A 15,098-nucleotide genomic window follows, 5' to 3' on the forward strand; every position below is an offset into this window, starting at 1 on the left:
TGTCAAAATGCAGCCTCAATAGTTGTGTTATCCTCCAGCAATCATACATATGGAAAGGCATTTGTGCATGCAAACTGGAGATCATACTGGCAGAACTAAAAGGAAGATGTGATTAATGAAGAGAAAGAGGGAGATGGGGGTGGACGCTGAGAATCAGAGACAGATATCGCTGCCCATCACACTCTGCACGGGTGCTACGTCTGACGCTCCCGCACCCGTTTGCCTGCCGCTTTCCCTGGACCACAGAGGGAACGAGGACAGATCTACGGGGGTGTCAAACATGACACTAAGCTTTTTCTCATAGTTCTTCCTCTTCGTAGAGGAAAAGAACGTAACTCTTTTGGCCTCTCCAAAAATTTATTTGAAGAAGTCCAAGTCAGAGGGTGGAACAGGTCTTCTTAGAGTCTCTATAGTCTTTTTGTTTTCTCTGTAAGAAGAGCTTCAGAGCATGCAAAGCCTTAGCTCTTCCTCCATTCCACTCCCCATGTCCTGCGCCTCCCCTTCTGACCGGCCCTTTGAACACCGGCGTCCTCTGCTCCTTCCCAGAGAACGAAACCGGGAGAGAAATAAGAAGCATCAAAGAGCTGTTTCCCACCACAGGGTGGGTTCTGTTTGCTTCCCGCATACTGTCCAGCTCCATGTCTGAGGCAGGGGCATAGACTGTGTCTCGTACTCGCTATTTAAGAGGGAGAAGGAGAGGAGAAAAAACAAAAATCTTTCTCAAGTTCTGTTTCATAGAAAGTCTGACTTTCAGAGAAAAAAAAAAAATGATGTGACACCTTTCTTGTCTGAGCAGCTATTTTCATCTGCAAGTACTCTATAGATATCAATCAATTTGTTTAATTAATTCTCACAGGCCCAAATGTAAAAGATTGGGAAACTGAGACAAGGAAATAGAGCCACTGGACTGATCTCCCCAGGGACGCGAGGGTTACAGCTGCCTGTCTCCCAGACCACCCGTTCTCCTCTCGGCTGGCACCAGGTAAGCAGCAGAACACAGTAGCTTTCCCTTTCTTTTCCTGCTCTTTTCTGGTATTTGGTGCTTGTTGAGAAAAACTGAGAACCAGGCTGCAATGCTTTAGGATTACTCTTACCCTGGGGAGGACAGAAGGATTTCCCCAAGGGATAGTTAAACGTCCTAAGCTCTGCAGCTAGAAGCTGTGCCACCTAGTCACTCTCTGTGTAATTAGCGATGCAGTCTTTAAGTTATATTGATATTTTATTTATTTATTGATATTTAAGTTTTATTCATCTTTTACTGGAAGTAGTCTCCCAATAATGAAAATAACTGCATTACAGTGTCTAGATTTGCACTGCATTTGTCTGCATTACTTGTGTCTAGATTTGCACCGAGCAACTAAGCTATTTCTGAACCTTTTTTGGAATAAATACAGTAAGAGGAAGACAAGTGTTGCTGCCTCTTCAGCTTCCCACAAGAGCCCCGAGCAGACAGAGGATTTGAAACCTCACTTCTTATCCATAGTGCATGAGTAATAAAGGTAGGTGAATGGATTTAGTACTCACTCATTGAGGGTATCTTTTTGACCACAGAACTGCCCATAGCTGTCAGTTGGATAAACCACTTTCCTGGGGTCGCCATGCACCCAAGCTGCAAATATATATATATATATATCTTTTAGCATTTTAGTCAAGCATCCAGCAGTAGCTTGCTAATAGTTGACATTCACTAGCATGAAAATGTATCACCTCTCATGTACCATTTTAATCTTTCTCGGTGGCCACTGAAGAGTATTGATTTTCCCTAAACAGTAGATTCCTTAATGAAAGAAATAAAATGAAGTAAAATAAATAAGAATAAAATATGGATGAATCAGTAAGAAAGTAAGCCAGCTCACTTTTTACCTTCAGGACACATATCTGGGTTGTATCCAAAATATGAGGTAATGGACTGAGAAACTAATGGATATTAAAATGGGAAAGAAGAGCTCTGCTGGCTTGCACTCACAGAGGAACATGGCGCTAACTATGCAGACAAACCTGAGCAGTCACAGGCGCTCACAATTGCACCGACATGAGTAGGTTTACCTGGGTGTGTGACAGACAACACACGGGGTGTGACTGACTCTAACGGACTCCAGCTGCATTAGAAATGGAAACAACCTCTCACTTGGTAAATTAAAACATTAAAACAAAATATAACTCCACATCAATACCCTGTGCTGACACTTAAAATCAGATTTGCTAGAGGACTATCATAAAACACTGTTGATGCTCTCCCAACCATTTCCTTGTGCTTATATTTTGTGGAGAAGATTATAGGCATTACAAAGATTTTAGTCCCAACCTTTGCTTTCTTGCACTATGCACCAACTGTCAGGAGCCACTTAGCATACACTCAAGGCTTTGATCTATGCAAACCACCTTGAACTTACATTCTCTGTAATGACCCCCATTTGCTCTCAACTTTGTGGCATTAAATTTAGCCAATTGTGAAACCATCATTTTCCTCAATGTCACTTTGGTGACAGCAGCACTTAAGATTATGACATTAACGGCTGCAGCGGAGACAGAACCTATATAAGCCCTCCGAGCGGCATTTTGCAATTCTAGCTGTATGGTGGTTGGCCCCGACACGTATCATATCTTGAATAAATTGCCAATAACTACACTACTATCCACCTACACAGGATCTGTAATGCCACCTTTCACCTTGAACTGTTTTAGGTTACCAAAATGAATCCTTGTTCATGTTAATAAATCTTAGTTTTACTGTGTTTTGGGGTTTGTAAATTAACCTGCTGCTTAGTATCAAACACTTTCTGAACATTCAGATTAACTGTATTTCAGATTAATTGCGTTCCTCTGATGCTCACAGAAAGCTAAAATGCTTCACCCGTATGAAACCCATTAACTTATTTCATTAGCTTTACTTAACAGGAACCTTTAGGAGGTGTCATCTTTCTTCTACAAATTCCTATAGCCAGTTGATTACTCACTTACACACGTGTACAGGAATTCAGAGAGCAGATAACTCTTTGCTGATTGCACCGAGGCTGTAGGTTATACCCCGTACAATATCTTCCATCATTACTCTGACAACAGGGAGTTTTCCTTTCACTTTAATAGTACCTTGCTTTCTGCACACTTAAAAACCTTGGCCAAATGGATACAGACCAGAAAGGCCTTCGGGATTTACTTGTATGATGCTAGATGACTCTTCTATATCAGCCTTTTCCTACCCACCCACCCACCCACCCCCCCCACCCGCCCGCCCTGTTTTTTCAAATTAATTTGGCAAATTATTAAAAGGACTCATTTTTCTCATTTGAGTGTATTTTTTCTAACACCAGCACAACAGGAAGCAGTAAAGATAAACTCCATCATGTCAGATTTAAAGCGCTGATGAGAATCAGCAAATCTTATATCTGCTTTCTATAGAAAATTTGGAAGTAGCTCCTACTGCCAACAATACCCTTTCCCTAGGTGGCATGTTAAATCTGGAGTTATTTTTCCCTCCTCAGAAAAACCTGGAGAAAAGGAGGAAAACATTGCAAAATAATGTTGTTTACTATCTATCATCTCAGATGTTCACTTGGACGCAGAGTAACCTGTTATTTAGGATCTTTACTTTGGAATGGCCGTATAACTCAGGCTTATGTCCCTCAGTCTGTTTGGGTGGACTAAAACAGCCATCAAGAATAAAACTTAGCTCATGAAATAAGGAGAGTAGTGTATTAGCCTCATATTCTTTTCACTCTAATACAAAGTCTGCTGAAATCTTTCAAAAGGCTCTCTTGGTTTCACTGGGTTCGTATTACTCCTTGATCTCATAAAGAGTCATCGTTCATCTTTTGCAGTGTGTTTCCCAGTGATTAGTAGAAATTAGTGAAGCGCAAACGCTGGAGCGGTCTGCTCCCTCCTTTGTCCTGCAGCTTCTCAACAGTATTTCTGTTCCGTACAGACTGTACTTGCTTTGCCCTTATCAAATTGCCCACAGCCACCCTTGCTTGGTAGTCGTGGTCCTGTGTGCCTCAGGCTTCAGTCACGTTGAGGCAATAAAACAGTATTAAAAAGAATCTGCTTTGAAAAAAGAGATTTAACACATTTTTCTCTGTGAAATTCCATGACTGGGATCAGCGGCTGGGTGGAGGCAGGAAGGGGCCTCTCCACTAAACTGCAAAGTGGAACCAGGGAGAATTGGTCTGCTTTAGACCATATAGACTTAGCATTTGATTAACTCTGCAGCAGAAAAAGAGAAGGGAAATGACCAACAGAAGAGAAAATATGCAGCTTCTTTCTTTGCCTGTGCCAGGGCTAAGCAGCAACATTACTCAACTCCCACCTCTGTTCCTTTCTTTGCAAACTTAGGACAACGACAGCGGAAGAATCCATATGATAAATGCACCTTCTTTCCAGCCCAGTCAGTGAAGAACGGTACCTAATTCGACAGCTCTCACTGAGGGAACAAGGTTATCACGACAGGGCAGCACCGTGTTTTCTTGGTTGTACTGCGCTACTGGTGACCCAGTACCAAGAACCAAATGAAATGGCATCGAGTCAGAGAGAGTTTTTACGCCAGCATGTTCCATTGCGCATAAGGCTGCGGTCAGAGTGCTGACACAGGCATCTGGGCTACACAAGAAAATTACAGAGCAGCTCAACCGTGTGAGCGAGGCCTCAGAGCAGCCGTGGGACAGCATATGACACCAATACAGCATTTGACAGGGATCCTCTATCAGGAGGCCCGTAATTATGTCATTGTGCTTTTACTGATGTGAAATGAACACACATGGACAGCATCAAAAATAGCTAATGTCAGTCATCTAAACGCTCATCAGATGCATTCCTGTTCTCCTGTGCTGTAGCTGCATCAGGGGTTACAAAGGCTAGAAAGCTCTCTGGTGAGGAACAAACATGATTAGAACAAGGGCACCCACTGATACTTAATAAAAATTAACTACAAATCTGTTTAGACTGTCTGTCTCATTCTCTCTACAGTGTATTTTTGAAAGTGCAGGTTTTCATATCATTACTTTGCTTCCCTTAAAAGTATATTTTTAATGTTTTAATGTGTGGAGAAACAGGCCAGCCAAATTGTGCTTATGGCTTTTTAACACAAGCAATTTACTAAAGCACCGAAGCAGAGAGTACAACATATGATACTGAATTTGTACATCCACGTCGATGGTACTGCTGTTGCACAAACATCGCTTGGAGCAAGACCCAAGTTCACCCAGTTCTGTATGGAAAAATAATACTGTTCACCACTTCAGGGGCGATCTCCCAAGGCAGAGATTAGTCCTCAGTTATACACCTACAAATAAATCAAGTGCTTTATGAAAGGAAGGATTTCACAGCTAGAGTTATGAAAGCACAGAAAATTGCATGAAGAGCAATGTACATTGTCATCAAAAAATTTACATGATCTCAAGTCCTCGTTTAGGATTGAATCCATCAAGCATTTTTTATAAAAACAGAGTAACGCTAAAATGGAAGAACAATCTCTAATCATGATGAAAATCCTTGAATATAAGGTACTACAAGCTGAAGAGATGGTTTACTGATCACCACTCATGATTATAACTCCTTAGCATAGTTAAGTACACTTTAGGATAAAACCCCCACATTGTTCTTTCAATGTACAGGTCAGCACGGGAGCAGTCTGGCAGTGCACGCTGTAAAGCCGCGTTCTGAAGACAGACGCCACATGCACTGAAGCCGCCGATTAAGAGCTCGGTGTTGGGAGGGAAAAGTCATTTCTCCTTGTACACAAAGCTCTTCAAGAGGTCATGATCTAGTTCATACATGAACTGGAGAGTTCAGGGCTGGACCTACATCACACCAAATGTTATTAATTGAATTAATCTGTCCTTTGAAGTGCGAGGCTCTTTTCTAAGATAACTTACTAGCTGCCTTTTTACATGCATTTTACTGAATTAAAACCATCTTAAATTAGAGACTAAACTTTTTTTAAAGTATCCCCTTGATAAGCCCAGTGTCTGTGAAATAAATATACGAAGAGCTAAGTTAGTCAGTTCCATAAGAAACAAAACTACACTGAATTTTAAATTGGCACTATTCATTCATCTGTAAAGTTAAAATAATGACAGCAAAGAATAATTCATGCAATAAGTATGTCTATTCAGTACAGTCATTCAACAGCAGCCATCGCTGAAGCAGGACTGAGAAAGGCTATTACCATAAATCATTGCGTTTGATCTTTCAAGGAGACCACACCTTGAAAGATCCACCTTTTACTGCAGATGGCATTCACTACACCTTTTACTCAGACTACATTTCATCGGTCCTGAAACGTAATGAAACAAATCTTACCCCACTGTTACATAGACTCACATACAGCTGACGCCTACGGGAGCTATACATACACAGATAACTGAGAGCAAAATTTGACCCAGATTTTCAGGCGCAGCAGTTTTGTGTGGTGAGCCTGAGTTTATGCCTTATGTCTCCAGTCAAATCAAATGGGGATGCAGAAGGCTGTTCATACATATTCAAGAAACTGGAGGAATCTACTTTTTATCGTTTCTCTAATAAGCCAATGGACAGGAGATACCTCAGGCATAATTCATGTCTAAGGATTGACTTGTAATCTATCTACTCCCTATGTGAACTTTATTGACACTCATGCATTTGGAGCAGGGCTAGACCTTGGAACTGGACCAAAGCAAATTGCATCTTTTACCTAGAAATAAACTAGAGTAAAAAGAACAGATGAAAAGCAGGGACCACAGGGTTTTGGATCTGAACTAAAAGTTTTTAGATGAAGAACCCAAGCCTTCCCTCTAAGAAGGGTAGAAGCGGCTAGCTACAACTTTGGGATCTAGTTCCAGGGATAGACTCTAGTTCTGGCCAACATTTCAGAAGGTTTGCAGCAGAAGGCTGTTTAGAAAGCTTGTTTGTAGCAGGATACTGCTGCACGAAGCAGAGCAGGGGATATGACCGAGTCAGTCTCACACCACAGTGAGTGCGTTGTCTGAGATTACAGAGACAAAGAGAGAGGAACGGGCCAGTCTGCTGCTGCTGCTATCAATCTCTACCTCACGCAGTACAGGGTTTTTTTGGGAAAATGAACATACAGAGGTGACAAAGTTCTAGCCAAAGGATTAAGGGAGATTTATATGGTGCTGGAAGGAGATCCAAGATCTGGCCATGCAAGAATACTGTACAGCTAGAAATTGCCAGCGCTCTCCAGTCTCTCCCTCTGGCCAGATAGCGGCACTCTTGCCTGTCTGCACAGGGGCTGGTCACTAGTCCCAGGAACGTTTGCATGTTCAAGAATAAAATAAATGATCCTCTGATCTGAGCCCAGTCCCTTCAGGTCTGGCCTTGTGTTTAAACAGTGCCAGAAAGAGAGAGCAGAACATCAGTGAGGAATCAGTCGATGGGTGGGAAGAGGACACCAGAGCAATGACCTTGAGGCATGAGATGCTCCCAGCACCAGGTGGGAGGCTTGGCAGGTCTGCAACAGCTGTGCAGTCCAGCAGCCACTGCTGTTTCTCAGGACTAATTTACCTCCTTTTACCTCTTTGGTAATTTACCTCTTTGGTCTACTCCAGAACAGGTTTAGTAAGCAGAAACACATGTTGCATCTACATCCTGACAAGTCCCTCTCCAAACTGAGGAGGCTCAGAGATTGAACAAGAAAAAAAAAATGAATGAGTTTTGAAAAGATATGATTTTTTTTCTACATGCAAGCATCATCAGCCATCTGTCTCTCTGCGATTCACTGCCTAGTGCTGGCTTTGCACCTCCTTGCAATGGTCCTCCGTGCTGCTCTGACCTGCAGGTATATTCTGTTTGCTTCCTTACTTCTCCGACCTTCTGAAGACGTAAAGGTTCATGGAGGGGCAGTAAGGGCAGGTGAATAAGGGAACAAATAAAATACCCACAGGGAATTCCCCGTGCCTGAGAGAGGTGACAGAATTTTCAGCATATGCCCAGTGCTGTGGTCCTGGAGGAAAGGCGAGCGGACTCCAAGCTCCAGTACTGCAGCTTGGAGGATGTTATGCTATGGTACAATTTAGTGGGAGGATGGACTATCTTCTCAGATATTTATGATTTGCGTTGCTGAAGTTAAATCAGTCTAGCTCAGAGTCATCTTTTGAGGCTCTGAACAGCAAGTCTTCTCAGTACAGAAGAGAAAACAGTATTACAGAATTACAGTGAAAACTAATGGCTTCTCTTACGCCTAAGACAGGGCCAAAATGACCTTTCACAAGTAAATTGAGCAAGTTCAGCCACATGTGCAGATACACAGTAAGTACACTTTTACAGCATCACTTGTTCTTTCACACAAAGGCATTCAAAGTTCTCGCACACAAGCAAAACAGAATGGATATTACTAACAAATATTCTGATATGCAAACAGCTCTGGATCTCACGATTAAATGCAGCAATCTCTCTGCCTTCTCTGTTCATTCACATAGGTGCTTTTGGTAATAGTTTAAAGAACATAAAGCCTCTTAAAATGGGATGTTTAGCTCTAACTTTTGATGTTGGATTAATGATAAATGAAAGTTTTTTTCTGCTACAGTTACAGTTTATGAAAGCAAAATTATTGAATCATGGCATTTTTACTTGAGCACACTTTGAGTTTTTCATCAGTAAACACATGGTTTTGAACTTCTCCCCACTTACAACAGACTTTGAGTGTTAATTCGTGATTTGTTTCTAGGTAAGGCATTGATTGGAAAGCTTTATGTAGATATATACTAAACAGACATATCAGTTAAACGGAGTAATACTCACAGAGTTGCTTCTCCTGTGTGTGAGAAAGCACTACTATACCTTTGTTTACTTACCCACAATTCCTAATGCAATGTAACCCAGAATGACGACTATGAAGATTACACAGCAAATAACATCTGTACAATGCCTAGAGAGAGAAAGGAACATTTTTTTTAAATAAGGTGTCTACTATGACCCTTTGAAAACATTGAGTTCCACAGTGAATTCATCTGAATAGACTGTAAGCATATTTGCATCTGCAGTCAGTATTTTCTGAAGTTTTACTCACAAAACCATGTTTGCGCTGTGAGGCCCTGCTTTCACAGCAAGAGCAGCAAATAAACAGACATGCCTTTTGTATTGTAGACAGCAATAAAAACATATCGAGGAAGAGGTTTAAATATTCTTAAAACAAATACCTTACAACATTGAATGCCCAGAGTGACTTATGGTATAAGCTACTACAGAACAACTGTAACAGTCCCAGCATCTGTCCCTTAAAATTAGCATGAAATATTACGGAAAATGGGTTGAAATTAAGAGTCAACACAGCTTACATACATTGTAAATAGGTTATGAGTGGAAAAATAACAGAGAACAAAAGGAGAAAAGTCTAGATGCGACTACCCTGATCTCTGCACAAAATTCTGATATGGCGGCTTGACCTCATTTAGCACAGCTAAAATATGCTCTACGAAGGGAAAAAGAAAACACATTGTGCAGAGCCATATCTCCTTTTACAGCCATGCAGTCAAAGAACAGCACTCTCCAGTCTGACAACTGAGGCATCGGAGCATTCAATTAAACTACTGTCCTCTATTTGTTGGTCTGAATACTAAGCTCAGGCAGGCACAGGCGTGGAGGTGTGGACCATTAGACTCAATTTTTCAATTCTGCCCACTAGTGTTGAAAGCCCATCTTTAGGCAGCTTGGGGTTTTTTTGCTTTCTGTTTTCAAAGAGTGCTGAGCACTTCTAATTCTTCTAGTTAAAAGTCTAATTCTAGCTCCTCAATGGGTCTATAAAAATCTGAGCCTGAGATGTCTCAAAGTGAGCGCCCAGAAGTCAGTGAGCACTTCTACAGTTATGGGCTTTATCATGCTCGTTTCTGTAGGTTTGTGCATTAAGCCACGGGCTAAGGTTGCAGGGACAGCGTCAAGATCACAAGACAATGCCTTTTCAGATCCATTCTTTTTCCGTGTCTGCCCTTGATGAAGAGTAGTTCTAGGAGTGTAATTAATATGAGACATGACACTCCTAAGAAAAGCGGGTAGCAGAAGGGCACGTATATATTTACAGAGGTGATATATTCTTAGGACTCCAGTTACAGATGAGCAATTTTCTCCCTCATAAACTACCTTCACAAGCTCTTGCTTGTAAAGATGCGTGAACACGACCACTCCAGGAGAGCTAATGAGTGCTCCTAGTTGAAGAGGAAGTAAAGGACTGCCTTCACGACCTGAGCAATGCTCAGCTCTCCTCCTGAGTCTACACAAGGAGCCAAGTAGATACTCTCAAGTAAAAGAAATCTTAGACTCCAGACTCAGACTGGTAATTTTAGTGCCTACCATTTTTTCCATTTTCCAATCTATGGTTCCTCTCTTGAACAGCTTTTGTTCTTTAGCATAAAGGAGATAAAGTTGGCAGATCTTTTAAACAACTGGAGAGCTTGAAGAGAAAAATGCTTCCAGGTGAGGAAAAAGCATGATGCATACTTCCTTATACTCCTCTAGAAGGAGTAGCGTTTTAAAATCTCACTGAAAGTAATCCTGAGTGAGGCCAAGCTGGTACAGGGTTCAGGGTCAGTGTGACGGTAATCTAACGAAGGAGACTTGGTTAAAGTAGAAGAAACAACACTGGAACAGCACTGCTCATTTGCCCAGCCCTTGCCTAGAAGCAGTTCTGACCCTGTCTGCTCAAGCTGGGTTCTCATCCCATCGGAGCAGCTTGTAAGCGGCACAATGTTTAATAAAAGATGCCTCATGAGAAATACAGCACTGTAAATCCTTTAATTACAACTCCTATATTCTCAAAAACCTCTTCAATTCCAGTCCTCACTGGTCTCATTTTACGATAACTAAATACAATTAAAGGCTATATCCATTTGTGCCAGATCATACTTTATAAAGTTTTGCAGAATTACCATGAACAAGTACTCAGAAACACTTTACCAGAATGCAATATTTTTGGTTTTTTGTAGGGCACAGAATTCTGTACAGTTCCTAGTAAAACTCGTTGTGGCTCCAAGTTTTGCTTTGACATAAATATTAAAAAATTATAAACACTACATAAAACCTTTCTGAGTGGCTTCAGAGGATTTTAAAACAGATCATAGACGCTACTTCTTGTATTGCTTATTTTACTAGATACAAAGGGTGAAACCATGGCTCCATTTAATGTCGATGTTAGCTCAGGTAGCTCACTTACTTTCAGTAAGATCAAAATTTCACTTCATAAACACAAGGATTCACACACATGAGGGAAAAAAATAATTATAAAATATCTTAAATGAATGAATTAAAATAATTCTGTTATGATACAAGGGTATATTGTGAAGTCATTGGGAGTTTCCAAGGTTGCAGGAACCGGAATGATGGAAACCGCCTCTTCCTGAAAGAGAAAGATATCGGAAACTCATGCTTATTACTTAAACCTATTCAGAACGTGTCCAGTCATTATCTGACTGAAATCAGATTTGATGTGAAATTTTTACAACTAAGAATGAGATCTGTTATAGCTTAGCTGCTTTTCCAGTTTGTTTCGGGAAAATGAGGCAGAGGAAAATCACTTAGGAGACTGAACTGTTAAACTGAACCCTAAGGAAGATGGATTAATGGATGTATGGTTTTGAGGTTAGATATTGAAAACATAGCTTATCATACGGGGGTCTATAATGTTTCTTATGGATAGCACTACTATACTCTTATACAATAATTATGTGTGAGAACTCAAACATTAATGAGAAAAAGCACTTACCATTTCCTATGGTATAGATAATGAAAACATTAAAAAATGCTTCTGCTAACAGCAAAGGCTCTATGGACAACCACGCACATAGCAGAATATGGTAACGTGGTAAAAGAGCAATGATCCTATTGCATCATGCCTTAAAGTACAAACAGAACCATGAAATCAATTGAAAACACGTCTGTATTTGAAATTTTGATTTTTTTTTTTAAGCTACTTTTTCAAATAACCAAGCTCCAGAGTCTGAAGCAAGCCCTGGTGAGTCTAATCATCTATTTGAACACTGCAGCTTCTATAGAGATAGACCACTGATAAAACCACGAGAATCATCTTTTCCAGGTGAGGTAAAAAAATACTTTCATTTGCTTAAGTACACATTTCAGGCTCCCACATCAGATTTTCCTGCCTACTGCTGTCATTTGGCTTAATTTATGGGGCCTGATTTGCTTCCCACTACCTTTCAGAAATGTATTGGCTTCTCTCACCATGGCACACGTGACAGTGTGCGCAAGCAATGCTTTGTGCCTGTGTACTGGAATACTAGCAAATAAATGAATGCTTGACAGATAGCAAAGATAAAATTATCGGCACTGAGTAGCAGTGCAGAGAGGCCTGTTACTCACTAAAAATTCATGCACTTTATGGTTAATGACTATCTAGGACCTATCTCTATTTGGCAGTTTCACACCCCAAGCCTATACAATCTGTCACAAGCGTAATGCTACTCAAGACACTGCACTGGAAAAAAACTACTATGTTTATTAGCTAAACAGGAGTAGCAGTATATTAGCACCTACAAATAGTCTTGAGCCAGGCACCATGCAAACACAGAGCATTTTCTTTGGGGAGCCATTAATGAGTACGACTGAGCTGCACTAGTCCGTACTGGCTCAGTGAGCTGGCATGTTTTAGTTACAGGCACTATGATCCAGCAAGTAGTGTTTAGTTCTGGAAAACACTAAGTCCCAATATTTGCAAATGAAACCTGCAAATAAGAGCCATCTGTAGACACTGCATGCCCAAATCAGAAAGCATAAAACAAGAACTCAAAGAAAAATGCAAGCTTTCCCACTCATTTCAGTTAGTGCACAACACGTTATATTGATATAGACACAATATGTAATCAAACATATATGGACCAATAAAACCCACTAGCAAAAAAAAAATTTTTATTCTACCGATATTTATCTACGGTAGACGCTCAGCATAGTCTAGGACTCTAGCGTAGTCTAAGTAACATCTTTAGCAGTCTATTCACTCTAAAAAACACAAAAGATAATTTAAATATAAAACTTATTATTTCAATATTGATCACAATAAATGAGATTTGCTATGCAGCTCTCTGAAGTGACACATTTGTATTCATGACGAGGTAAAGCTTCTATTGCTAATGAAGCTCAAGACATTATTTCTATTTCTATTTTTTTCAGCCTCTTACAGAAAGTAGCTGGAATACTAATGTTATTCAAATTGCAGGAGAACTCATAAACTGTGCTTTCCAGTCGTGATGGAAAACATGATCTTTGCCTTAACAAAGACATTGAGCTTAAAAGAAGACATAAAACAATTAGAGATAGTCCAGAAGGTAACAATTTGAAGTTTATAAAACATAACCAACAAGAAAAATTCAAGATATTTAGTGAATGAAAAGCAACCTAGAGGTTGTCATACCCTTATGACAGCCTTCAGGTATAGAGAAGACTAACACAAAAAGAAAGGAAATGATCAAAGCTCTAGGTCCGTGATGTTCTGACAAGAAAAGGGGGTGGAGGTAGTCTTGGGTTAGCAAAACATTTTCTAATGGCTGGCATAGTGAAGCACTGGAATAGTACTTGAGCGGTTGCTGAGTGCACCGTTAAGGAACGGCTTAGACAGATAAACCTCTGTTCGGAATGGCAGAGATGTACTTGATTCTACTTTGAGGCTGGGGGTTATAACTATGTGATTTTCTAAAAACCCTACTAGCCTTACTTTTCTATGGTTCTATGTTTTCAAAAGTCTTTGTCCTCTTGGGAAGAGGAGCCAGGATCGAAGACAGAGGGAAAAGCAGGTTAGGTGGAAAGATGCTAATTTGCCTGGTATAAAACAGTACTGTATCTGGAGAAGTCAATAAAATTAGCGAAAGTACCTCAAAGCACGCACCTCTCCGGCACAACCCCTGCGCCCAAGATGAGAAGGGATGACAGTGGATATGGGCAGGGTGGAGAAAGGCAGGAAAGGGATCTGAGGCAGCGAGGTACCAAATACTAGGGCAGTTTTTAGTATTTGGTACTACAGACGTTCTCATTTGAAGTTTGGCTGCAGAAAGGTTGAGAACCACTGCCAAAGGTATGAAAGAGACAGGGAGTTGGAGAAGAAAAAATTCCTAAGAAACGCTATAGAAGTTAAGAATGAGGATACTAGAGAGGGACTGGAAACGAGGACAGAGGTAGAAATAACTGTCAGCCTGGTGTCTGACCTTCAAACATCTCTAATGATGTAACCCTGTGTTTATAAACTTTGCATCTCTGTGACTTGTAGCCTATTTTAGTATTTGCAGTCACAAGGCAAATATGTGGCATTGCATCATTTCTTGGCAGTGAGTTGTTAAGCTATTAACAACTCTGGATTTTATGCTATTGCACTCTTATGTGACTTCTTACAATGTAGGTCACTTCCTCCACTGCTATACCCTCTTTCAAAAGAAAAAAACCCCTTTGTTACATACTGTTAAGAAAATATCATCTCTCTTCATCCCTCTTCTGATTTAAACAGCTTTTTGTCCAACATATTTAGTAATAATCACTGTAGCAACTCCTAAGCCAGCGAAAGCGTACCTGGCTCTTCTGAATGAACGGAGAGCTACAGAACTACGCCAGCTAAGGATGCGATTCAAAGTTTTTTTGGAAAGAAAGTCTGGAGACCGAAACTGGCCTCACCATTCCAGTCAGATGCCACCCCTTGGGTCAACATACCAGCTTGAGCATCATCCTGGGCAAAAAGATGCCTTTTAGCTTACTTCTGTTAGTGTTTAATCCAAGCACATCAGAATAGGTACCCAAAAGATGCTTGCAATTAAATATTAAAATTAGGGATGACAAAAAAAAAAAGAGAAAGCAGTACCATTTAATGGTAGCAGATACTTACAGCTGTGTGGAAGGTAAGATTTTTCAGTGCAGAGTCCTTCTAGAAAGGTCATCTTATAAGGAAAAATAAATGGTGCTACACGAAAGGGTTAAGTCTGCCGGAAACTGTGAGATAGTAGGTTGCTTCAATATCACTGCAACCATAACTATGAGGTTATTTTACATTAGGTCTCAAGTATGATTCTTAAAGTTTTTTAAACTCATGTGTGCAGTAAAAAACAATAATGCTTCCCACAGTATTTTAACATATGTAAAATTAATGATTGTGAAATTACTCGTTACTCAGATTGACGGCAGCG

The 15,098-nt window shown here is 40.5% G+C and overlaps 1 protein-coding gene across 4 annotated transcripts in view; it reads right to left on the reverse strand.

The window, feature by feature from the left end:
• Positions 1-15,098, reverse strand: part of SLC44A5 (solute carrier family 44 member 5) — a 126,596-nt gene that overhangs the window by 33,653 nt on the left and 77,845 nt on the right. For 3 of the 4 annotated variants that reach the window (XM_068953573.1, XM_068953572.1, XM_068953575.1), the window contains exons 3-4: positions 8,784-8,857; positions 1,525-1,609 (exon numbers count right to left, since the gene is read on the reverse strand). In XM_068953573.1, coding sequence (XP_068809674.1) covers positions 1,525-1,609; positions 8,784-8,857 — 159 coding nt within the window. The remainder of the gene's footprint in view (positions 1-1,524; positions 1,610-8,783; positions 8,858-15,098) is intronic. The other variant, XM_068953576.1, reaches the window with a different exon arrangement.

This window comes from Struthio camelus, chromosome 8 (assembly GCF_040807025.1).
Source record: "Struthio camelus isolate bStrCam1 chromosome 8, bStrCam1.hap1, whole genome shotgun sequence".
NCBI lineage: Eukaryota > Metazoa > Chordata > Aves > Struthioniformes > Struthionidae > Struthio > Struthio camelus.